General features: G+C 40.5%; 2 protein-coding genes across 2 annotated transcripts in view; one reads left to right on the forward strand and one right to left on the reverse strand.

The window, feature by feature from the left end:
- The first annotated feature begins 11,196 nt into the window (after positions 1–11,196).
- hacd4 (3-hydroxyacyl-CoA dehydratase 4) lies at positions 11,197–19,667 on the forward strand. The gene is made up of 7 exons (XM_073475389.1): positions 11,197–11,438; positions 12,439–12,545; positions 13,034–13,161; positions 13,301–13,410; positions 15,413–15,519; positions 16,147–16,278; positions 18,229–19,667. Coding segments are annotated over exons 1-7 (666 nt in total). The 5' UTR covers positions 11,197–11,436; the 3' UTR covers positions 18,309–19,667.
- The window catches only part of focad (focadhesin), a 49,083-nt gene continuing 41,116 nt past the window's right edge, over positions 18,980–26,946 (reverse strand). The window contains exons 34-44 of the mRNA XM_073475388.1: positions 26,770–26,872; positions 26,573–26,653; positions 26,304–26,432; positions 26,103–26,218; positions 25,422–25,682; positions 25,201–25,290; positions 24,009–24,186; positions 23,559–23,656; positions 21,807–22,058; positions 21,583–21,658; positions 18,980–19,243 (exon numbers count right to left, since the gene is read on the reverse strand). Coding sequence (XP_073331489.1) covers positions 19,170–19,243; positions 21,583–21,658; positions 21,807–22,058; positions 23,559–23,656; positions 24,009–24,186; positions 25,201–25,290; positions 25,422–25,682; positions 26,103–26,218; positions 26,304–26,432; positions 26,573–26,653; positions 26,770–26,872 — 1,458 coding nt within the window. The 3' untranslated portion in view covers positions 18,980–19,169. The remainder of the gene's footprint in view (positions 19,244–21,582; positions 21,659–21,806; positions 22,059–23,558; positions 23,657–24,008; positions 24,187–25,200; positions 25,291–25,421; positions 25,683–26,102; positions 26,219–26,303; positions 26,433–26,572; positions 26,654–26,769; positions 26,873–26,946) is intronic.

Consider the following 26,946-nt stretch of genomic DNA (forward strand, 5'->3'; position numbering starts at 1 on the left):
TAATAAACATCAACTTTTACTAGTCCTACATCATTAGTAATGAGTTGCATACTGTACCATATTATAGGTGATATATTTTTATAACATTAATTAAATAATTACACCCATTTTTTTAAATTTCTCATTATGACTTAAGTTGGCCTCAATCTTATTAGTGAACCCTGCTGGTCTAAAGTAATAAGGTACATTTACAGTACTTCAGTACAATACTGAGGTTCTTGTACTTGATCATTTCCATTTTATGTTACTCTATACTTTGACTCAACTCCACTGCAGATTGAGTTTTAAATGATTTAATAATTTAACAGATTTTTAAATGTTTATTTTCTACTTATCTTAGACAAGAACAGTTTTGGGACTTGATCATAAACAGAGACGGCTTTATAAGATTGAAGTTTCTGCAGTTACAGATAATGTAAAGTAGTTCATATATGATGACAAACACCAGTATTAAAGGAACGGTTAATCAACATTGCCTAAATATTCCTTTAATGCATAATGCATGTGACTCAAGTTCATTCTGCATAATGACTACATTTACTTTTGCTGTGACTACTGTGCATTCACTGAAACTTTTTACTTACTGTTTTCACTGAAGCAAATGATCAGAATACTTCTCTCTCCACGGCTGGTAAATAATGTAGAGCATTAAACACTGTTACATTCACATTTAATGTCCATGTAACCGTGTACCTATGAAAGCTTTATCAGATTGGCTTCCTTGTCACCAAAACACATGATATCTGGTCTACGGAAGGGGCGCACAAGAGTCCACAAGAAGCCCAGTGACAGCCTTATTTCTGCCTGACCAACAGATAACATGCTCGTGCAGACAGATGGCTCACTGGCTGTTTTTAAAAATACCAGTCAAGCTCAAATATAGGCACCGTGATAAAATGTGAAAACTGCAGCTGCGTTAGACAGGAGGGAATGTATGCAGGCTGTTGTGACACCTAGGATGAAGGCTGTGTGACAGATAAACACCCAAGTGACAACAACTCAGCAACAACACACCCCACGAGGAGTCAGCCGCTGTGCACGCCTGACTGCTGAAGCTCTCAGGGGGGTTGGTCTGTGTCAGTGGGGCCAGTCTTGGGTTCAGGGACCACAAGGGGCCTCGGAAGATGCCAAATAAAGGAAGTAGGTCACACTTTATTTTCCATCATCTTCCTCCTGGAATAATTGATTGGTCAGATGACAATGAACATGGGGGAGCTACATACTTATGAGTCCTTCAAGGCCAACTCCTGTGACCTCACAGTATCCTACAGCTGTACTCCTCTACTGCAAAGGCAGGATTCCAAATCTGTGCAGCAGAAGTTAAGATATAATCTCTTTTCTAGTTGCTACGGGTCTTCCAAACCCCACACTACCAGTTTGTCAGCTTTCTAATAAAATAACTGTTGTCCTCAAGCCCAAGGGAACTGATGTCTCCTTCAACAAATGGAAGAAAAAGGATGGGGACGGAGGAGGAGGTGACTTGCTCGAGGACTGTTCTGTATCCTTTTCTCCTCTTGGTTCAACCACTTTATTGGAGCTTACCTCAGCCTAACGTGGTTACTTTTGGAGTGGAACTTTAAACATCTGTGGCTTTGGCCAAGCAGGCCCACAGTCCATGTGAAACTGATGAGGTTAAAAAGCACATGACATCCAGGTGACTCTTCAGCACCACGGACAGCTCAACTTTATCAGTTCTGTCACTGCAAGATAAAACACAGTAGACAATTCAACAGCCCTGCACACCCACACACTGTTTCCAGTTGGTTTGGCTGATGAGATCTCAGTCAGGTGGAGATTGGAGATTATAAACCAGCTCCTCTGGTTTATAAGAATGAAAAAGTTTCAAGTTGTCCAGCTGTGGCAGTTGAAGTAAAACAGTGAGATGTTAATAAAGACAGCCTGTACACACCCATTGCTGACAGTCACAAGGAAACAGGGCTTTAAAGGAAATATATTGTGGTTTCAAACACACCAGCAGAGCTGACGCAGGAACACTGTGGGCAGACCTGCTCAGGTCTGTGACAGCTGACCAATCAGAGCACTGAGTTCCGACAGATAAAAGTAAAAAATAAAAAATAAAGGTGTGAACCTGAAAATTTTACTAGACGACGTGTTTTTATGTGTATTTTTAAAAAATGTTATTTGATTAATAATTTCCATAACATAACAAACAAAAGAGCAACAGACAAGACAAACAAATATAAAGCAAAAAGCATCAGACCCTCAGCAACAAAACAGTCCAACAACATCCTGTTAATCACAGCTGCATGTGGATTAATGCTCCTATCAGTTCCTGTACATCGAATGTGCATTTGGAAAGGATCTACTCATGGTCAGTATAAACAGGAGGAATGATTACAGCAAATAAAAACGTGTCAGTGTTCATGTAGGCTCCTGTTGTTTTCAGATAGATTTGAAAAAATGTGAACCCATCTTTTAACTGCAGACTGACATGAGGACCATCATTACAGAGACACAGACAAAGATAAGGATAAGAGACAGCTGAGATAAAGTCTGTGAACATGACATCAGCTGGACACTCACTTTCTATGACAGTTACAGTTACATAGATGACAGATGTTTCTGGTTGTAATTTCATCTGGAACCTTTAGCAGGGTGTTGTGCATGCTCTGTGGATGACTTTAGAATATTTATTTATGAATAAGAGTTTGAGTGTTATACAGAGATTTGACCATAAATTAGTCCAATCAGGTTCTTCATTCAAATGTTGTAGCTTCTTGTTTCTTAATGATACAACTGTATGAGGCTTTTTAACGTTTTCAATAGAAGATGTGCTGTCTCTTCTGAGAAAATGGAAACTCTAACCTCTGAAACATACTACAAGGAACCTTTAACTGATTATGACACAGTCTTAATTCAGTACTGATGCCTCTTTATGACCTACATAAGCAAACAAGACCATCAGTGAGAAGACTGTGTATTTCTGTATGGTTATGATTGTTTTGCTGTATGCCTGTCACTGGGTTGGATTCTGTCTTATCCAGGGTGGAGTCCTAAAATTAAAACTTTTTTTTTCATGGTGGAGTTGTGATGATGACCCGGGGAGTCTCAGTGTCTGAGGAGCTGCTCTGTAGTCTGGTGGTACGGCACTAAAACAAAGTTCACATTGTTTCACCATCATCGTATTACAGTAATTGATATGAAATAGCAACAAAAAGATACGTTATCTCATCACCATGCATCCCACGAACAGCTGTGTTTCAAAAAGAAAAACAGTATTCTGACAATATTCAAGCATCTTAGCACCAGGGTTAATGGGAGACATAGATATTTAAATGACTAGAACCACCACTGTAGCTGAGCGTCGGGGAGTCCAGTCTAATTGGAATGAATAACTTGGCATGCAGATGGTTGGCTGGTAGAGACCCTGAACTCACCACCAGGCTATGAAGGGGGTTGTGATGTCTGCTGTTGGTAGGCAACAAAACCTCCCCATCCCCATCCCCCCACCCCCACCCAGCAGTGTAATACAGTAGATGCTGGGTGGGAAACCAGAGATGACCCTGAGACTAAGTGGGAGAAACTTGGCTCTACAAGTAATACAAGTATCCAACTATCCAACCTATATACTACACTCATATGAGCTGATGTTGGAGAAAATATATCATCTGTGGTCATATAATGCAGGTGTTGTGTGCTTTAGCTTTTTCTGAACACATTTTAGTTTCAAGCGAGAGTTGAGCTCAGAGGACTTGTTACAATCCCTTAGAATAATCAGCAGTACCTGGCGTCTTGAATGGGGGAGGGGTAGTCACGTCATCGGGTCCATGACACCTCCAGCGGGCTCAATGGCGTCACCTGGCACCCCAGGTTTTCCCCCCTCCACTTTTACCCCTCTTGCTGGACCTCCTGCAGCCCAGTTGGAGTCCTTTCTCTTCCCCCAAAGCCAGTTGGTGCTTCGCTCAGCAGCCTCTGATAGCGACTTGATGGCTTATCGGAAGGCTTGTCCTCAAACCCCCATTTTCTTCAGGAGCCTGGTTATTGACGTGGCTACAAACCCTCTACAGCCATACTCTACAGGGAGCACCGTGTTGTTCTCCCTCGACTGCTATGCCTGCGTTCTTCAGGCTTTTACAATCGTACGCTTCACCAACTGCAGCCTCCCACAGTACCGTGAGCTCCACGATGTACAGAGACTTCTGAGATTAGGTGTAACGATCTCCAGTGGAGACTCTGACATACCCTCCGCCTCAGCAACCATCTGAGAAATTACAGAGGGTGAGGCTAACACTCCTAACATTAGGCATGCCAACTGCTGCTGACTTGTTCATACAAGGTACCATAGGGTGCCCTTCACATTATTGTAGGCCCAGTTTAATGTAGTGGTCCCTCCCCCATCTCTCTTTCAACTAAAGTGTTCTCTATGTTGACGACCCCTGGTCTAGACTTTTCAAGAAGAGGCCCCATGCCAAAAGGGATGCTCAGTTTATTTGGCCCTACATATATGTGAGCAAATATTCACTCTTTCGACACTGAACAAGAGCAGGCTGAGGCCAAGATGGCTGACAGTCACCTTCCTGATGTGCTTCCAAACTCTTCAACTCCAAGACTTATACCTGACCTGACAGCCATTCGTCCAGTGGCTCCCAATGGGTGACACGCCATCTTTTTGAAGGATACTTTGAAGCATAACTACCACACAGCAAACCTGGGGCCAGGAATAATGTAATGAATGGTGAGGGGGGTACAGAGGGGGGTTTAATAGGGGTCTGGAGCTGCTCATTTTGCCCTTAGGCTTCCAAGCAGGTAAATCTGGGCCTGCCACACAATATACATGATATTATGCAATAATAATGCATGTACAAAAAAATCATCCCAACAAAATTCAAATTGCATGTTAACATTTGCAGTAAACACAAACTTACAGTTTCCAGTGTAGTCCACATGACATTGGTTAGAAATGAGATGATTAGAAAACAAAAATAGAATCATAAATGGGACACTCAGCTGCCCTGTTTGTGTAGCTCAATCCCATTTAAATGTCAGAGTCTTTCAGAGTGATTCATTTCTAAGACGAAGAAGTTTTTAGGCCTGGTGAAATTACAACTGTCTGCTGGCCCACAAAAAAACTTCAGTTGTTGCTCCTAACGTGGACTGGAGCTGAAATACTGTAAACCCAGTCACACAAACAGGATATATTTAGAGTACTATTTTGGAGAGACAGCCTGGTGACTGCAGGTCTTGAGGAGATACAGTTACTTCTGGAGTCCACATTAAAACAGCAGGCAGTCAATCATGTTGGGCCATTAGTCGAAAAGGACTACGACGAAAACTTAATTAATGAGCCGAGTGCACTAATAAATACAGTCCACTGTATGTCTCCTTGACAGCAAACATAAATATATATGCATTTATGTATATATATGTATACATATATGTAAAATAGAGTTTTGGGTTCTGTGAAGTCATAAAAGAACTTGTAAAAGCTATCTGTGTCTCACAGCACAGCCGGATGTCTTCTTTAGCAGCTAATAGAGTCAGCATGAGTCCTGCATGAGTCAGGATTAAAGGGCCGCTCCGCTGATTTTACACATGAGGATCAGTTTACTAATCACAAGGAATACTACTCACTCCTGTAGAAATAGTTGAGTCATGTCCAGTGCTGGGGAGTAGTTAGTGACATTTAACAACGTAATGTAATTAATTTGTAAAATGAATGAAAGGGCAATCAGCTAAAGTTACTGAGAAAAATTATGTAATATTGTACATAGATTATTTTCAGTATAAAGCTTACATGAAGAAAATTCTTTCATATCTGTAAACTCAGTTTGAGTTTAAAATGATCCCAGTCAGGATCCAGTTTGCCTTCTGCAGGAAAGGAAATCCACATGTTGATGTCCCGGACAGAAAAGGCATGATTATGATGATTATGTTAAGTCTTTTGTTTATAAACTGAGAAGAAGTTGACCAAGAAGAGAGCCCTTTAGTCTTTAATATAGAAGATTTCTCCGTATTTCTGATAACACATTGCTCACAGTTGGAGAGATAATATTTAAACCACTGCAAAGTTTTATCAGAGAAATGAAATTTCCAAAGAATATCATGATTTCATGAGCAATAAAATAAATAAATAACCAATAAAACATACAATATGTAACTTCTGCTGCTAGAGGGCTCTCCACAAAACAAAACAAATAATGTTTGTAGAGTGTCGTGTGGAGCAGCGGGCAAGAGCTGCTGCTCAGCTGTTTAGAGCCGGCTATAGAGTCTGGATCGGAGCCAGACCTTCTGGAGGAATAAACACATCAGTTTCTGCTCTGATCTGGAGCCGTTTACCAACGGGAGGAGAGCTCAGTGATTACTTTTTAACTTTTGGGATTAAAAAGTGGATTTATCTTCACTCCTGTTTATCAGCCTGACTGCAGCAGTGATCAGTGGAGGTGACCTCCATTGTTGGGTGTTTATGTTCTGTAATGTTGACTGCTGACTGGAGCTGGAGGGGAAATGTACTTTACTTCATGAACGTAACGTTACAGAGAGGAGAGGGGGGAAAGAAAAGAGACTACTGAATTCACAGAGAGTTTACCTGAATTTAACCACACAGACACACACACCTTCAGTGTGTGCTGTTACTCACTAACGTTAGCTCGGGGCTAGTGTACAGTAAAGTAAACTGCTGATTTATAAGGGAGGACGGGGTAAGACTCAGACTATGGAACTTTAAAATCCAACAGGTGACATCATTAGCAACTTTTAAATCTTCTCTTAAAACCTTTTTTTTATAGGAAGGCATACGGCTTCTTAATAAGTTTTGGATATTATCATTTTACTCTAACTAGTCCTTGGTTTACCCCATGATCTTTCATAATTCTCTGTTGTTTTTTTCTTGATTTGTGTTGTTCTTTATCTGCTCTAACTTTGTTTAGAAAAGTGCTGTATAAATGAAGTTGTTATTATAAGATTCAGCCACTTTTTACATTTGATTATTTTACTACAAAATAAAAGTATATTTGTTTCAAATAATAGTTACTATATATACCTCTGGTTGTTGTGCACCAATGGAATAAAAAAACAACAAGACAACTTATGAAACTCTGATGGTTTCAGAACAATGACCAATAAAAAAAAAGTAGTCCTATAGCACAACTTGCCCCAAGGTGGGGCTAAAATGAGCCTGGGTTGAGGTAAATTGAGGCCTCCAAGGGTTGACAGCCATCGTTAAATACTGAATACATAAATGACACAAAGTCAAACAATTTTGAGACAATTTTGAACTTTATTAATGCCATCAACTTAACAACGTCAAAAACTCAAACCATATGTTTAAACATGCTAAATGAACATAGCAGTAGTAAGTAACCTGCTGAGCTTCTGTGTTCATAAATGAATTGAGTTGTTTCATCATCTCATTGTGTCATAAACAAACTGTGGATCTTGGCCTTGTTTTACCTTCACCAATTAGATTCTTTCTGCCTTAAACACTCCAACTTGCTATCACAGACCAAAAAATGGACTCCACAGCAGTGGCAGAAAGGTCATGACTAACAGTATGAACTCTGTCGTGGGGTTCTTGAGTGCAGCGCAGCACCTGATACAGAAAATGAGCTGTAATTTCAGAGAGGATATGATAGTGTGAACAACTATCTGAGTTCAGAGACCTTAGAACCACACTAATCTGTTTTCCATCTGTCACTGGCCTTTCATCAGCACAGCGAGGGGGCAGCAGAGATATTAAAAGATTAGACATGTTCATATCCATCATGTGCTCTTGAATCTAAACTTCACTCTAAACTGCCAAGAAGTCTAATTATGTGTCCACCTGTGGTGGACTAGAAGCCTGTGCATGTGTTACTCCCTACCTCTCTGAATACAGGCTGGAATTACCTGCAGTCCCCCGCTGACCTGAGAAGAAATACAAGATTTCATTGTCTTGAAGCCCCACTTAATATAATTAGGGAATCCAAATCATAGAGCTCATGTCAGTTTTTACATGTAATATTATTTTTTACTAGCCCCTGAAACAATAACAAGGAGCTCTGTGTTGTGCTGGAAGTTAGTTCATGTTAGCAGACTCCATTTCTAAACTAATGTTAGCTGCTGTTGCTCTCTGTTAGCGGAGCAGAGAGAGGCACTGAGAACGTGCATAATGTCACATCCTTTAGACTGTTGCAGGACATCTGACCTGAATCAATTGTTACATAGAGCCCCTTTAAAGGACCTTATGGCCAACACACAAACAGGAATGTAAAAATGACAGTTTGTGGTTTCAGGGGGAGGTAAATGCTGGAATACTTGTTGGTGAACCACAGTCAGGTGCAGCTTTCTGGAGTTATCACAGTGAGGTTGTCAGGTTTGGGACCATCTGGCTGAACAGACACCAGGAATTTAACTGTTATTCAGTAGTTCAAGTAAATAATCCCCTCTAAAACCACAGCTTATCTTTTTTACTCATTATGTTTGTTTTTAAAGAAATGTAAGAAAAGCACAATGTTTCAGAATTGAGAGAAACAGACACTTTTATTTTATTATCTAATATAATCCAAAGTGAAGTGTCAGATAAGAGATAAGTTGTCATTGCAGAAATGTTATATCTCTCCTCTCTGACCTTTGACCCTGGTAGCTTTTTCTGCCCCTCACACAGAGGGACAACGTAGTTGTGTGTTAGTTGTGTTCTGCATGTTTGTAAAGCAGGCTGAGTTCAACTGATGTATGAAGCTTTCTTTGTATTTTCTGCTGCAGTGACACATTCAGACAAGAAAAAGAAGAAAGTTGGAAGAAAGGCTGGAGCAACAGTTTAAAAACTCCTCACTGAGTTTTATGAGCTTCAATAAAATCATGCTGTATTCAAACTGAACTGCTTCTGTGCTGTTTGTGTCTTGTTCAGTCTGAATCTTTATGTTGAATGTGAAATCTGCAGGGGGAGTTCATTATTTCCACCACTAGAGAGCAGTGCATACTATTTTATTGAGAGCAGCATCTGCAGTGGTGGAATGTAACCAGTGTTTTTTGTTTTTTTTTTCTTTTCTAACATCTGTTTATTGGTGTTCTTGGAAACAACAGGACAACCATACTTACATACATACATACATACTTACATACATACTTACATACATACATACATACATACATACTTACATACATACATACATACATACTTACATACATACATACTTACATACATACATACATACTTACATACTTACATACATACATACATACATACATACATACTTACATACATACTTACATACATACATACATACATACATACATACATACATACTTACATACATACTTACATACATACATACATACATACTTACATACATACTTACATACATACATACATACATACATACATACATACTTACATACATACTTACATACATACATACATACATACATACATACTTACATACATACATACATACATACATACATACTTACATACATACATACATACATACATACTTACATACATACATACATACATACATACTTACATACATACTTACATACATACATATATACATACATACATACATACATACATACTTACATACTTACATACTTACATACATACATATATATACATACATACATACATACTTACATACTTACATACTTACATACATACATATATACATACATACATATACATACATACATATATACATACATACATACATACATACATATACATACATACATACATACTTACATACTTACATACTTACATACATACATATATACATACATACATATACATACATACATATATACATACATACATACATACATACATATACATACATACATACATACTTACATACTTACATACTTACATACATACATATATACATACATACATACATACATACATACATATACATACATACATACATACTTACATACTTACATACTTACATACATACATATATACATACATACATACATACATACATATACATACATACATACATACATACATACATACATACATACATACATACATACATACATACATACATATATATATATACATACATACATACATACATACATACATACTTACATACAAATGAAATATATTTTGATATTGGCGGTGACACACGCAAAACAATGAAGATGTTACCATGAAATGATCTCACAAGTGATAGGCTACCAACACATGTCATTAAAACACGGTTAGCCTGTTAAACCATTAACCGTTCATCTTAACTTTTCTATCAGATTAATGACAGGTTGCCAGATTTTCTGAAACAGTCCCTCCCTGTTTGACAGAGTGAATCTAATTTTCTCTGGATAATAGATAATGTGTAGTACATTCCCTAATTCCCTCAGCCACATGTCAAATGTTAGGGGCTTCTAAGATTTCCACATTTGTGGTAGTCATTTTCTGGCTAGCGGTGTGGATAGAGAGATGATCTGGGCTTCATGCCTGTTCATCAACCCACCTGGTTCAACCATCCCAAACAGTGCAGTTAGAGGGGCGGGGGAGAACTCCTTGTAAAATAGGTTTCCCACAGTTCATCTGAGATCTCTATACACAATTCATTCTGCCAGGCTTCCCTTAAAGAAACTGACAATGGGCTATTTAAATGTTGTTAAATGTTCTGTTTAGGGAATGTTTGATAAAAACTACAGTGACCAGCTGGTTTTGAGCCTGAGCCTTTTCTAAAAAAGAAGATTTACATTTCTGAAGTGTTTTTGAAGATTTAAAACTTTTGGTGGCGCCGGTGGGTTTGGAGATGAGTGACAGAGCATTGTTGCTTTGGTATTTTCCTCATCGTTCAAACATATTAAATAGTCTTTTTTCTAGATTTAACAAGTTAACTGTCGTTCTGACTTTAATGGTAAGAAGCTTTTAAAGCTGTTTTGTGTGGAAAATATCAGCATGTCAGGAATTTACACTTTTTCTTCACTTGCAGTGCGAGGTTATTATGAGACAGTGGTGTTCGTGAAGGTCTTCAGCTCATTCCTGCTGCTAATCCTAATGTTGTACACATGTACACTGTGTGTGTGTGTGTGTGTGTGTGTGTGTGTGTGAGTGAGTGCGGCTCATTGTTCTCCCGCTGCTCCTCTCTCTCCTGAGTCTGTGTTTTGTTGGCACACGGCTACAGTCTGTAGATAGACGTCCATAGCATAGACAGCAGATAGTTTTCTTTCAGGGGGCTGGGACTGTCTGACGTCACTCTCACACATGGAATGTCCACTTCCTACTCGCTGCACAGTGAGAAGTGTAAGAACCAGCTTGAGGAAGCAGAAGAAAACACTGATATTGCTGCATTTTCTCTGCCTCCACTTGTGAAGGACGATGAAGTAAGAGGCGGGTCTCTGTTTACTGGGAGAAAACTGCTGCAAGGAGCCAAAAAACTGCACCTGGAAAAATGAGTCTCCTCAAAGTCAGACAGGGATTATGAGCAGCTTCTTTTACCTGCAACACAAGGACCAGAAGGAGACTTCAGAAGGAGAATGTGAGTGAGTGTTCTCGCTGTGGGAGGAATGTTCTGTATCTGCAGGGTGTGTTGAGGAATGCCAGGCTGATCACAAACAAAGCTTCTTTTGCTGTCAACTTTCTAGGCTTAAATCCTGTAAAGAAGGATTAGTATCCAGCATGATTTCACAAAACATATGCAAAGAGTTTAAAACGACCTAGGGAGATTTGCTTGTCTGCAGTCAGCCGTTCAAATTTTCCATCTGTGCTGATGTCATGTGCAATGAAGGCATATTTTCCTCTGTTTTAGGGAAGATTCAGGAAAACTTTATCATAACCATGCTTAATACATTGCAAATTTCTTGCTAATTAAACTTTAACGACACCTTGTCAGCAGTCTCACCTTTAATTTTGTGACATCACTCTATGTCACCATGTCACACATTTGTATAATTTATGACTAGCGGATAGTTTGGCATGTAAGAATTGATTTAGCACGGCTGCTCTGGTGTTGTTGGTGGTGCTGGCTCAGGCATATGTGAGCTGACCAATCAGAGGTCTTTAAGAGACAGGAGCTAAAACAGAATGTTTCAGATAGGGGGTGAATACAGAGCTGCAGGATGGGACAGGATGAGAAAACACATGTGGTTTTTGAACATTAAAGCATGTAAACCTGTTCTAGCAGTAACCCAAAATAAAATGATGAACCTGAAAATGAGCAGAATATGTCTCCTTCAATATGAGAGGGAAAGAGAGTTAATAGCTACAGTATATCTAATGTTCAACATCTTTCAGTGCAAGCTTTTATATGTGGAATAAGAGTCAGTCAGTCAGTCAGTCAGTCAGTCAGATGACTCATGGGGATATCATAATAAGCAGCAGATGTACAGCAAACAGATCGTCCTGACATTGGAACTTGTCATAACATGAAAAGCTCAGGAGTAACTAATAAAACTGTCTGGAAGCCAGCCCATAATGAATCAACGCAAACAGGATGCTAATTTTGATTAGCTTGTCGGTGCACTTTTTCTCTCTTACAGGCTCAGCTTCAGGCTCGCCTACATTTTCTCTTATAACCTGTTCCAGTTCTGTGGACACACGTGGATACTGGCCAATAGCATCGCCAGGTTTCTCACATTTGGTCAAGGTAAGATTTATCAATGCAGAACATTCAGCTTCAGGCTCCAGCAACTCAGAGTGAACAGCCCAGTGGATTCATATGTACAATATTAGAGGCTTTTTGAGCTCAGTAAGAAAGAGCAGCTCATTTAAAGGAACAGTTCACCCATAAAAGAAAATTCAGTCATTGTCCTGGTCTGTCTGGAGACTCGGATCACAGCAGATGAGCTGTATGGAGTCATTTTAAACCATTTTCTCTTCTTTTTTTTTTTTTATTTGTTTTTTTGCGTTTTAAAGTCCCCAGCTACTTCAGTTGTTTAGGAGAATGCTGCAACACTGTTTTTACAACTTCACCTGACTTTCCATCAGCATGAGGAGAGGAGATGATGATGGAATTTTCATTTTCGGTTGAACTGCTCCTTTAAATCATGATTGATTGATCTCAGTAGGACAGGACTTCGATAAGTCTCAATTGGCACAAGTTAGCATGATAAAATCAGATTTTTCACTTTGCAGATGCTTTAGCAGACACATTTTACTCTGTTGGCTTCGTGATGAGTCTGTGCCAGCTGCTCTCCATCCTGGAGCTCTTCCACATCGCAGACAGGATTGAGAAAGCCAGACTCCTTCCTCGCTTCATCCAAGTGTGTATCACAGCTCCACCTCTTACTGGAATTTGATTATTGATCATGCAGATCTTATAAATATGTAATAAATATGTAATCAAGAGCTCTTTATCAGTTTGATGGGCTTGGTGGATAGTGCATGTTCTCTGTTCTTCAGGTTATGGAGAAGAACCTGCTGCTGATCATGATCATCATGCTGGAGGAGATCCAGAGTAAACCAGTTGTGTGTGTTCAGTTCTTCTTGTGGAACATTCTGGACCTCCTACGGTATTTCACAAATATTAAATTAATACTGTATGGTTTGTTTTTGCCGAGGGTTAATAGCATAAGTCAGTTGGGGTGTCTGTTATCTGTTAGTTTGGTCTCATCCGCCGATATTGGCCTATTACAGATGTGTCCATATCAGCACACCTGTTGCCGGTATGGGTTGATATGAATAACTCTGTTTGTTAGAGATAATGCAAAAAAAAAAAGGAACTGTCCTGCCTCCCTCACATACCTTTGTCGCAAGTGTTTGATAATCACATGTGAGGGATCATTGCTATAAATGTGTGTATATCAGTCGATATCAGAACGTCCCTAATATCAGTCATTGGCCCCAAAATTATAGTGTTGGTCCGGCTTTACTCTTACTTATATTGTTGAGTTGTGTACTTATATTATCCCAAATGTTTCCAACAATGTTCAAGCCAGAGAAATCTGTGATTTTACTCAAGGTAACCGTGCGTTTCATTTGGTAACCGGTCACTATAACCTCCAGATGGGAGTCGGAGTGAGGGAGGAAGTCAGAGATGAGACTAAACATAACTTAACACGGAGTGAATAAAACTCAGAACATGACGAGTCGAGTAGATATATTTTCATCAGCAATAGTGGAGGGTTAACATTGACAACAACTCCCATGATTGATGATGCTACTGTACCTATACTGCACGCCATTGTACTCGGGCGGGATCCAGCAGGCCTGACTTCACCAACATATTTATCTTTTCATCACTTCTTAATTAATGTAGCTTTATTAACTTTGCAGTAGCTCTTTCCAGTCAGCTGATTTGTGTTTGATTGTGTTGAAGTGTTTGTGAGCATGTGGTGCGAGTCTCCTCTCACTCCTCCTGTCTCTTGTAAAGCGTGCTAATCTGTTGATCATCTGATGTAGTTGCTTGTGAAGTTCATGTTGCCATACAAACATTTTATTGCTGCAGGCGTCCATGTTTTCTCAAACAGAAGCAGTGGGACGCATTCAGATTTAATGCATTTTGCTGGAATACAGACTTGGATCTATCGACTTCTGACTTGCACTGGACTGCAGGGTTCCTCTTTTGTTTTGCTTGACAGACCCCCAGTGGCATTTTTGTATTTTGTATTTTATTGTGTTACCCTCAGTTCCATTGCATCATCCTCCATATTGTAGCCTCTAGGTATGTCTGGACTAAGCTAAACTGTTAGTGGTACCCAGATCAAAAACTTGCTGTAGAGCCTCTATCATCCACCATAAAGTCAAACATTTTCTGGAAAATCCCCCAAATGAACTCAATATACAGTAAAATACAGTAGTTGAGGAGTTAAAACTAGATTTTTTTTAGCAACAGGCTGAAACCAAAACTGCATACTTTTAGGACGATAACATATATTTATGGTATACTAAGAATTATGTTGTTAATAATTGATCTAAAGAGCAGAGGTCCTTATGTGCCCAGCTGAGATCTTACTGTGTCTTACTTACTGTTGAAACTGGACTGAGTGTCAGTCTGTTTGACTAATGAGTTCCACTTTGTTTTCCATTAGTCGTTATACTGTAAACTGAGCAAACGAGCAACAAGCATATTTTGAAAGAATATAATATTCTATAATGTGGTAATTTAATTAATTTTCTGCTTCAATATGTATTACAGTAAGATATATGTTTTGTAATATGGTGTCTTGTAATCCCATGTGAGATGAGCATGTAATGAAGTAATGAAGTAGTGCAACTCACTAACAGCTTTACAGTTTGGCAAATTGCCTGCTGTTCTTCATGAAGTGGATGTTCAGCTCATGTTGACTATAAATAAACTGGCAGGTGTACAGAGAGCTGCAGCAGTATCATAGATCATGGTGAACAACATGAGTGTAGAAGAATAGTCTTTCCTCCAAGATCCAGAGAGGTCTGCTCAGTGTGACAGTGATCACAGCGATGTCTCGCTATAGAACAGTTCTGACCAAATCACCTGTCAGTTATTGAGTCATACTGTGTCATTTTGCCCTCATGAAACATTTCGTTTGATGACAGGTACCCACACGAGCTCTTGTGTCTTTTGGACAAACCATCCATCGCCATGCTGTGGACTCGCTACACACTCTGGATCCCCGTATACATCCTGTCAGTGGCCACTGAAGGTGACTGAGCCGCTTCATCAACTTCATTTTATTTACAAAAACAGGCCAAATGGCTACACAGGTCTCAGACTGTATCCCACTACATTTAGGATCATAAGCTACAAGTTATATTAGTTATACCGTAGCTGATCTGACACTGCTGAGCCGTATGAACTACTTTAATGTGACAAAGAAACGAAGGAAGTTGTGTTGGCATACAGGAAATGAGTTGGCAAAGCAGAGGAGATGATAAAATGTCAGGAAGTGTGTGAGGAAAGTACATCCGGCCTCTGCTGAGTGTGTGAGGCTCAACACAAGTTCACTGCAAAGTCACACAACACATATAGTGTGTCTTTAGTCAGAAATGTTCTTTATTTGACTGCTTTGGACAGCTTCTTAACAGGGCAGTAAAGAACATACTGTGTTCAGTGTGAACACAGGGAGAAAAAAATGTCCCCTCTTACCTGAAGTGCTATTAGTTGAGAGTTTTGGAGATATCCGCTGTAGAGAGGTCTGTCTACATGATAAATATTATTACAGGTAAGAGGGAAAATGTGTATTTTTGATTTTGTAGTGACCCTTCCCTTTAAAGGAATAGTTCGGCATCTTCTGTGTTCCTGCGTGAGAGTTTGTTTTCTTCTTCCTCAGGTGTCACTATATACCAGGCCGTGCCTTATGTTGAGCCAACAGCACCAAACTGCAACCCATTGAATTCAACAGTGTCATCACACATTCACCTACCCTTCCTCCTGATGCTCTACCTGCCTGTTCTTGCTCTGGGTAAGCTGAGTTAGTCAGCGTTCAGCCTGAAACACCTTCACTTCTGTGTCGGAACAATGAAAGGGATTGTGCTGTATACAGGCCAGACAGTTTGAGGGCTCTTCACACCACAAAACACCATACTCATGGTGAACAGCAGCTGGTGAGCTTACACTGAGACAAGTGGTAGTAAGTTCTGAAGAGCTCACTGGTAAAGAACTGAAGTTACTGGTGAGTGAGGCTCTAGTCTACTGGAAACAGCTGTTTGTTTAATCGAGTAGCGGCTCAATGCGCCTCGATAAGTAGCAACTCCAACCAAAGAGACTCCTGAAAGTTTACGAGCAAACAAATCATTCAGGAGAAACTCCACCTGATTACACCGGGCTCATTCCAGGCCAACTCGCCCAGAATTGATGGATCATGTATTTTCTTGGAAACATTCATGCAAAAACTTTAATTAAATTAATGGGACCTTGTAAAATCCTGAAGCTGTATTCCAAACACATTTTTGAAGTTTGGCCATCGGAGCTCAATTTCAGCATTTTTGTGATATTTGCAGTCTAAACCTCAGCAACTGCTTGTTTTTCACTAGATTAGCTTTGGCGTGTGTATTGAGCTGAGGAACTAAGACTAATATTTTGTCCGAAGAGAACAAGAGAAATTCTATATGCAACAAACCAAACCATTATAAGCTGTAACTCGCAAATTTCCTAACCCCCATGAAAAACAGGCTCAACAGGTATCAGACAGATAGAAAACTTTAAAGGTGCTAAATGTTAAACTGACATTTGACTGGTGGTCACAGTTCAGCACCCGCATGTTAGAACAAAACAAACCATGCATGTGTAGTGATGATGTAACATGTACATTCTGCATACGAGAGGATGAACATCTTGGCTATTATTTGTTTCAATAACTAGTAGAGTTGGGAATGAGAGGCGGGCGCTGCCAGGCCGGGAGTAAAGGCACGTTGTGTGTGTGTGTATGTTCTGACTTATGCCACTTTTACGGGAAAACACCAGAGTCAAGACAACATTTGCATGAAAATACAACTTACTTTGGGCTTGGGCTCCTGATGAAGTGTTGAGGGTTCGGTAGACCTGTTTTCATGCAAATGCAGTCTTGACTCTGGTGTAAGTCAGAACACACACACACACAACCCTGCTCTCTGTCTCTATAAACAGGGCGGTCCAAAGGTTCAGAAGGGAGGGGGCTCACATGCACTAACATGCACGAGCAGCCAGACTGGCTCCAAAGAAAAAAAAAAGAGAAGCTCAAAAGTTAGAGAGAGAGTGACATCACTCTCTGCTCAGGACGTCTTTACTCCTCTACATCTTGACATAGTAAACAGTTGTTTCCTGACATCTACAGTGGCTGAATGTTGTATACTGGACCTTTAAAGTCAACACAGTACTAATATGTATCTATTAAATAAACCCACCGGATGTGAAAAGTTTTAAAAAATATAGCTGTTTCCCAAAAATTGTTTTTCAGAGTATAGCTTTTGCTGTCTACAGGTGCGTAGCAGAAGGCCGAAGGGCGAAAAAATCAGGGAAAAGACTCCCGCACACTGTCCACTTCACTTGCAATTAAGTTTATTGATAACAACGTTTTGGTACTAAGACCTTCATCAGGTTATCACTTTAGATAACTGTTTACATAACCTGATGAAGGTCTAAGTACAGTAAAGTAAAATAGCTAAATAACAAAAAAACAAGGAAATTTAAATAATTCTTGGACAAACTGACAAAGTATTTTGAAAATGGTTCTTTTTCAGCTCTCAAGCTTTATTAAGCTGTATTTTAGTGGAGATATGATTTTTTGATAATGAAATATTTTTCTTTGGGCTAATAAAAGATTGTTTTTAAATGTCTTTTATTAGATTTCTGTAAACATTTAAACAACTCTTTAAATGAATACATGTTGTAAATGATTAATTAATACTGAAAAACACTGGTGTTGTCTTTTCAGGGGCCTCTGTGACAGTGTGGCAACTGCTGAAGGAGAGACAACACCACCTGGAGAAGTGGAAGAAGATGAAGAGGAAATAATACCTCAGGCCATGTTTGGATGGTTTAAAGGGACAGTTCACCTTAAAAAAAAAACAACAACATATTTTCCCTCTTACTTGGAGTGCTACTAATCCACCTAGATTGTTTTGGTGTGAGTTGAGAGTTTTGGAGATATCAGCTGTAGAGAGGTCCGTCTTCTCTCCAATATAGTGGAACTAGACCTGGTTCCTCAAGACAGACCTTGTTGTGAGCAGTTTCATTTGGGAATTTTTTTCACATTTTTTGTATCACCGCACAGAGGGAAGCTTGCATCTACTCATGGACAAGAGGCTAGCTAACTAAGCAAGCTAACATTGGTGGACACCATTTATGTTTACATCTTTTGCTGTCAGGAGTCGGCCATGAGTAGATGCACACTTCCTCCACAGTGATACGGTGTAGTTCAGGAGATAAAATAGTTCCCACAAAGCTGCTGAGTTTTTCAAATGCATTTTTGGATCGACTATATAAAAAAGAATGAAGGTATTTATGTCTGATATCTCTAAAAGCTCACACCAAAACAATCTAGATGGATGAATGGCACTAAAGGTGAAAGGAAAAATATGCATGTTTGATTTTGAGGTGAGTTTGAGGTCGTCAAGACATGTCATCATTAATATCTATATTAGAAGATCTTGAGCTCAAAATCCACAAAATGAAATTCAAACTGATTAAAATGTCCGTATTTGATGAACTTTTAATAGGCATACATTGTTTTGAGCACATTCCTCTGGACATTGTCATATGTGAGTGAAGCAGAGCTACAAAGCAGTGCAGTTTGTCTTCAAGTCCTTGATGCTGCAGTGAGCCTCAGCTGTGTCCACACATGCTGTGGTAACAGTGTGTTGTAGCTCCTCTGGGCTACCATCCGTACGCTCTGGTCCACACAGCTTTCTTCTTGAACTCAGCGGACGACTTCAGGGCCAACAGGGCAGCTGAAACGAAGACACACAAGGACGATAGACAGATAATCCACTCTGAACATTTCCACTTTATGATCAAACAAGGAGTGTTCATTTTGGCCAAACATGTTGTTTGTTCTTGTATATGTGTGTTTCCAGCTGAACCTCTATGAGTCTCTGCTAGCTACAGCCACGGCTGATGTTTCTGTGCATCTTACAATACCAACAGTGTTTCCTCCTCAATGAACTGGCTGGACCTCTGTCAGTCACTTTAAAGGGGGTGAATATGTATACAATCACTTATTTTACATTATATATTTTTAATTGATTGACGTCACTTTGTAGAAATCTGTTTTCACTTCAAAGAGTTTCTTTTTTTTGTCATTTTTAAAAAAATATATTTTTTGTATATTGACCATGATTCCATTTATAAAAGCAAATAAAGAGGAAAACATCTGAGGGGGTGAATACTTTTTATAGGCACTGTATTATGAGAACTGGATAGGACTGGACTTTTTGTTGTTCGGCCAGAGCCAAATCTTTTTAAGTTACCCAGTAAATCCAGTAGAACCAAGGTAACATTTTGTCACCAACCAGCTAACCTAGAGACCCAAACGGATCTCCCGTCCCGTCTGTCTTACGCCTACGATCACTGAGCTGCTTCCAGTGAAAAGTCTGCTGGCAGACTTCCAACAGCAAACCACCGTAGAGAAGAGACCCGGCAGAGCAATTCGACCGAACCACACATCGGTCATCCGGGACAACAACGCCCAGAGTTTACCGTGACGGGATTCTGTCCACCACATTGAGTTCTTTGGTTCTGACTGAGTTCTCAACTCTGGACCTGACTTCACATCTAAAAGTAGGCTGAACCATCCTCTCAAACTGAGATTTGAGATTTCACTACAACAGGAAATTCATTATTGCACTTTAGGTGCCGATTTGGCCGCCCACCAACACAGTCAGCAGATGCAGCAGCAGGTTGTGACAGACACAGTGGTGATTCAAGTACTTTCAAAACATTAGTGCCAGATTGCTGCAAAATCGTTCTTCTGTGAGTCATAAATCAGTCTAATCTGCACACGCAGACATGACACACACCTTCTCAGGGATACCACAATCTCTTAACTCCATTGCAAATAATCCATAAATCTTCTTAGAAATCAGAGAAAGACACTCCTTATAATTTTCCAGAGAATCATCAGGTTTTTTAGTTTTCGCCAGCATCACAGTAACCCTGTGATAGTTGTATGAACATCGATGCGTGGGAACACTGTATACAGGAACTGCTAATAGCTTATTCAGCACAAGTTTAGCAGTGTAATTAGTAAGAAGTGGCCATAATTCAAAGTTAGCTCCAAAACTATAGGGGGTATAACCGCTAACTACTGCTCACTATACTCTTTGTGTAGCTATCTCTGGCTGTAGCAATGAGCTGCCATTAGCAAATAGCTCAGCCATCTGTGGAGCTAGGTGGCCATATCAGCTGATGGGCGTCTGTCTGGGCTGCAACCTCAGGTGACCGAGGAAGTCAATGCAGGCAACAGGGCCCAGCTCGACAGTCCCAGCCATCTCCCAGTGAACAAGGTTGGACAAAGACTGAGACTGAGGCTGGACACAGACTGAGGCAGGACACAGACTGAGGCTGGACACAGACTGAGGCAGGACACAGACTGAGGCAGGACACAGACTGAGGCTGGACACAGACTGAGGCAGGACACAGACTGAGGCAGGACACAGACTGAGGCATGAGCGACATCTCACTCTGTGAACTGAGGATTTTTTTCCAGCCAAACCAGAGGTGACTGTGAAAATACAAACCAAGACCGTTTTGGTGAGTTTTATTTAGTTTATGTCCAGTTTGACTCGAGTGTGTATTACGATGAGTAAATGAAACGATTGAGCTCGTCTTAGTTCAGTAAAAGAGAGAGGTTGTATTTTTCTGTTTAGTAAGAAAAAAAGGTGAAAAAACGTTTCCTTTTTGTCTCCTGGGTTTAGTTTGTTGACCTTTTAGACTAAGTTGCTGGCATACATCTCCCAGCTGAAACTATGGGGGCTGTCAGACTATCACTTCTTGTGGTACAAAGTGGTATTAGGGGGGCAGCACGGACCATTATGTCTTTCCCGTAACATTCTGGTCATATATTACAAATTCCCTGTTTATTGATGTAAATTAGCCAAAGTATAAAAATATATAAGCTACAAAAACAGGGTCACATGGAAGCCCCCATCACAACCCACTGCGCTGAATCCACAGCAACATGATACTTCCTGTCCAAATCCCTCAAAGCATTATGGGAAATGTAGATTATCCACTACAGAGAGAGATAAAGAACTGAGTAGTGTGTGTTAGATTTCTGTTGTGTTCTGACCTTTGGCTGTGCTGATGGTCGTGGCTGACAGACACTGTTCAGGACCTTCTGTGATGCTGAGAAGCCAGTCTATGAACTGAGACACACACACACACACACACACACACACACACACACACACACAGACACACAGACACACACACAGGTTGTCATCATCTTGCTCAGCTCTAAAAACCTGAACCATTGCTATTCAAATTAAAAGACTTTACATCCAACACACTCACCTTGTGTGTCTGGCTGCTCCAGGGCTCTTTGTTCAGAAGCAGAGCCAGGCTGTGGGACATTCCCAGCAGGCACCGCGGCAGGGCGTGGTCAGTGAGTGACTCCTCACCGTACAGACTGTGTTGTAGAGCTTTGGGCTTTGAGCCGGGTTGCCATGGGGACCACTGGGCCCTAATGCCAAGAAGGAGGGGCATGAAGTGGTCACCCCAGGCAACTACAGCAGCACCAAAAACCTGAAACAGGAAGTCTGTGGCCTGCAGAAAAATAAGAGAAATCTACATTCAGCTAGTCAGAATATAAAATACTATCTGTAATGAGTGAGTCTGACCAGGTTTCAAGAGCTTTTGTCTTTGGCCTGCTGAACACCCATACATCTGGTATAAGGCATTATCTCACCAAACAATACCTCTGGTTCTGCTGCATGTTTTCAATCCTTTTTTTCAGACTGTCCACTATGAGTCCAACAACACTGACATCATCATCAGACAATGTGACTAACAAAGAGTGTAACAGGATCCCGAGCAGGAAACAGCTAACTTTTCCTGATGTTGTAGGATGTGTTTTGTTTAAGTACATTTGTGGATTTCTATGATTTGAACATTGTTGGAAACATTTGGGCTCAGTACACAACTCAACAAAATATATAACAATGACCTAGCCGTTTTTAGACATTTCAATGCAGAACTCTTACATATTGTATCTGTAAGGGCTGGCCACCATTCATGGATAACAACCTTTGTGATATTCTAGGTGCTGTATCGTAGGCAACTGGACTTGTTTCAGTTTTTTGAAGACGTTTCACCTCTCATCCAAGAGGCTTCTTCAGTTCTAACTAACTGGAGGGGAGTTGCAGGCTTTTAAACTCTGTGTGGGAGTGTCCTTACAGAGTCGTTAAGGACACGTGTGAGCTCTGAGTTTCAGAGTCCTTAGGGCCACTTGTGGGTTGTTGACCCAACCGGCCTTCATGTGGGTTGCTTGGGCTAGGTGAGCCCAGGTGTGAATGGTTGTTAAGCTGTCTGGGGAGAGACCTCAGTACTGCATTGTAGGTGGGTGATAAGTAATGTCGTAGGCCACCTCCTCTGTTTAAAGACGGTCATTCCAGTTTGACATAGATGGATTCCTTTACTCCTCTTTCAAACCAGATGTCTTCTCTGGACAATATGTTTACATTGTTGTCCTCAAAGGAATGATTTTTCTCCTTCAGATGTAAGTGGACAGCAGAGTCTTCAAGTGGCCCTAACGAATCTGTAAGGACACTCCCACACAGAGTTTAAAAGCCTGCAAACTCCCCTCCAGTTAGTTAGAACTGAAAAAGCCTCCTAGATGAGAGGTGAAATGTCTTCAAGAAACTGAAACAAGTCCAGTTGCCTACGATACAGCACCTAGAATTACCATGACCCGGATGACTGAGAACCTTCATCAACGACCTTTGTGATAGTTTATGTTTCTTGCTTACTTATTATTTCAGTTATCTTAAGTGAAATAAGACCTTTTGATGTTCATTTTACCTTTAAATAAGATCAACTAAAATGTGAAGCCTCTTTGCTCATTTAACTTATATATGTAGACACACCCAACAAGACTGGAGCTGCATTCCAATCCGCCTCAGGAATGACAGTCATTTTTGAGGAGCCCTTAACTCTCACCTACTTGCTGAAATACAGGGCTTTAAACACAAGGTCAGTCATCTGTGGCATGACAGTTCCGTTTAAAAAAAACACACTGCAGTTTTCCAGAATGGCTCAGAAACGTACCAGTTTGGTGTCTCCACATACGACAGTAGTTGCACCATAGGCAACATTTCGAATGTGTCCCATCAGCTCCAGGAGCCACTCCATCCGTTTGGAGACGCCTGTAACAAGAACAAACATCATGAGGACGGGAGGACAATGACACACATGTATTGTACCATGAAGAAGAGCATACTATGTATTGTGTAGCCATTAAATCAATCCTTAAAACCATTTTGTGTGGAATTAAAAAATCCTCAACGTTGGTACCACCTAGTGATCCCATCCCATCAGAAAAATCCATTCTGGCAAACCATGCAGGCAGTATTTTCTAATTTAGTTTTTGCATCAGAAAACTTAATGTGTGGTATTGCACAGTATTTATTTACAACTTGAAAGATTTTCACCTATGCTTTGTCACTTTCTATATGATGTGAATGCAGAAAGAGAAGTTTGAGTCATTTCTGGGATAACCTGTGTTGGAGCTGGTGGCCAGGCGACACTGGTAAAATGTCTGCAGGAGGATCCAGCCAACTCTTTGGCTTGGCCAACCACGAAGCACACCAGCAATGATATCATTGAGACCCAGGAGAGGAACTCTGCCCTGGGAGGTCAAGTAAGCCAGGATGAAGCAGGTCTTCTCCATCCCATCCTGAACAGGACAGAGTACAGATCTTGATTCACCACCATTTCCATTTTCATTTACAAATACTGATTGTCCAGCAGTATTTTTATACCTCTAGCTTTTCTAAACCACTAATGATGCTAACCACTAGCCGGAAACTGTTTTCACCTGAATTGCAAACAAAACAAACATGAGGCCATGAGATTGATTTGAAAGATGCCATAGTAAAAATCCAAAAAATTATGGCTCCCCCTGTGGACAAAAACTGAATGAGCACCACCGCCTCATGTCATAAAGATCTTCATCGTTTGTTTTGGAAGCAGGTGAAAGAAAAATGCAACTAATTTTCTTTTTTGAACACAGCTGCTTGCGATGTGGTAAATGTATCTATTTGTTGCTATGTGAGATTAAGAACTCTAATATGATGACAATGAAGCAAAGAAAGATTTGTTTTAAAGCTATCAACATTCACATGTTAGCCTAACCCTGCAACAGGCATTACAAATAGCCACATAGAAAACCCTCATTATCTTGCTGATGGTCATATAGTAGCATCAGTATTAAATTGAGACCGTTTCATAACCAATTAAAAGTTCCTTGTAGTACATTTAAGTTAGCTAATTGAATTCCTGATAAAACCACAAGCGGTCATTTCTATATTTAGATCTGTATGGATTATAGACAAAATGTTAATCAGTTAACTTTACAGATGTTGGTAGGTGTATTTTTGAACAGAAATAACAGGTCAGCTGCTTCCCCTTGGTTCCAGTCTCTATGTTAAGCTAGGCTAACCACATTTAACTCAAGCTCTGTACTTGTACAATACATTATTTGGTAGACATCTGATTTCTAGCACTGCAGGTGGCAACTGCAGCATGTAACAGGCCACAGAAAATGCTCTTGAAGAACCACCTGAAAAAAAAATTACATTTAGATTGGCAAGACTATACTATTTACCTTAGGAAATGTTAGCACATGACACAAATGCTTTTCTTTCTTGTCTATACAACAGTTTGAACTTATTGTCACATCATGCTGTACCTCTGTGACTCGAGCGATTCGGTCAATCTCTGAATCAGACATCTCAGACAGACATTTGGCGATTCCCACATAGAAATCCACTTCATTATCCTAAAACAAAAGAAGAAGACTATGATTGGGAATAGGAGGATATTCTTAAGTGATTGACATTGTACAATTACAGTGTCAGGTATAAAGTAGTTTCTGAATGCATAAACACTTAAGTCCTTTCCACCCTGTACCTGGATTTGGTTGGGCAGGAGGGTGAAGATCTTCTCGGTGGTGGAGCAGAGGATGGTCCAGCAGTTGTTGGGGGGATTTGGGAGGGCCATGGCCTGATTGAGGCCCCGAAGTAGGGAGTGGCAGACAGACAGACGCTGGGGACGAAGGTCGTCCTGGAACTGCTGCAGGCCCAGACTCTCCACATGGACCTGGAGCTTGTCCTCAGCAACATGCTTCATCCACAGGCCCAAGTTCTCATATAGGTGAGCCCGAGTCTGGTACTGGAGGAGAAAGAATATTATTCTAATATCTATTTTGACGGTAGTCAAGTCTACCGACCACCCAAAGTTTTTCACATGCCACATTCAGTGACGGTAGAGCTACTGTGCAAGGAGCTGATGTGCTCATTATGAGTGATAGAGGGCAGAAAGCCCCTAAGCCGAAACGTTAGCATGTTGGTCACTGAGAAGGTGTATCCTCTTAAAGATTAACTATATATTTGGCATATCTTATATCTTCCTGGACCGAAATGCTTTGCTGCTAATCGTCCAGCAGAAACTGATATATCTGGGATGAGCTAACATCAGCTAATAATATCATCCATGTAGATGTATCAGTCAGGCTGTTCTGTGGAGGATTCACCTGAATAATAAAAGTGATTACTGGGACCTGATACAGAAACACACTCAAGGGGAACTTACACTGAGACTGTGCACAAGGGGCGGTGACAGCCAGGAGCCCAGAAAGAGAGAGGCACTCTGAGATGATTGAGCTTGACACGCTGCCAGCACCACACACTGATGCTGTACATCCTCTCCTGTCAAAGGAAGAAGTTGCTGAGCTCAGTGCTTTGGCTCTGCAAGCCCTTAGGTACAACGACACAAATATGTGAGAACTCTTACCGAAGCTGAGCCTCATCAGAGGAGACAGGACGGCACTCCAGTTGATGGGTGGGTACTGGAAACTGGCTCCAACTGATGCCAGGGGGGTCAGAGCAGTCTTAACCACAGCTGGGTGGGAAAACTCTGGACCTGCACCACAGAAGGAGAGGTTATGCACAAAAATAAGCTAATGAAATTATAACATATGCAGGCAATGTCAGTAATTATTTCTATATATATTATCTTCAAAGTGGTGATGTTTAAAGGTAGTTATAAACTTCTCAACAAACCTTTTTTTCCTGCCTCTGTGAGGAAGTCAATGATGGATCTGATGACACTTCTCTCTGAGAGGTAACTGAAATCCTGAGGAACTGAGAGGAAGACAGGACAAGAGAAAACATATCACACACATTTTGTGGACAGAGAGGAAATTTCCAACTCCATTCCACTCAACTGTGGTAACAAGGAGGTTCACACCTGCACCTACCTGCTGTGTGACTGTGACTGGTGGACATATGGGCCAAATGCAAATGACCCACCAAACAAGCACTGTTGGACTGCAAACCAATGGCTCCTGAGAATGCTATGATCTACAAGAGAGGCAAAGGGAGCCAATAAGCCAATGACATAATGAGCAAAGGCCAGCTCAATGTAATCAGAACAA

Source organism: Pagrus major, chromosome 10, assembly GCF_040436345.1.
Source record: "Pagrus major chromosome 10, Pma_NU_1.0".
NCBI classification, from domain to species: domain Eukaryota; kingdom Metazoa; phylum Chordata; class Actinopteri; order Spariformes; family Sparidae; genus Pagrus; species Pagrus major.

What these genes read in the sequence shown, in the direction of transcription:
- hacd4 (XM_073475389.1), top strand. An exon ending in CCTGTCAGTGGCCACTGAAG is followed by an intron (nt 15,520 to 16,146) that starts GTGACTGAGCCG and finishes CTTCTTCCTCAG; the next exon opens with GTGTCACTATATACCAGGCC. An exon ending in CCTGCCTGTTCTTGCTCTGG is followed by an intron (nt 16,279 to 18,228) that starts GTAAGCTGAGTT and finishes TTGTCTTTTCAG; the next exon opens with GGGCCTCTGTGACAGTGTGG.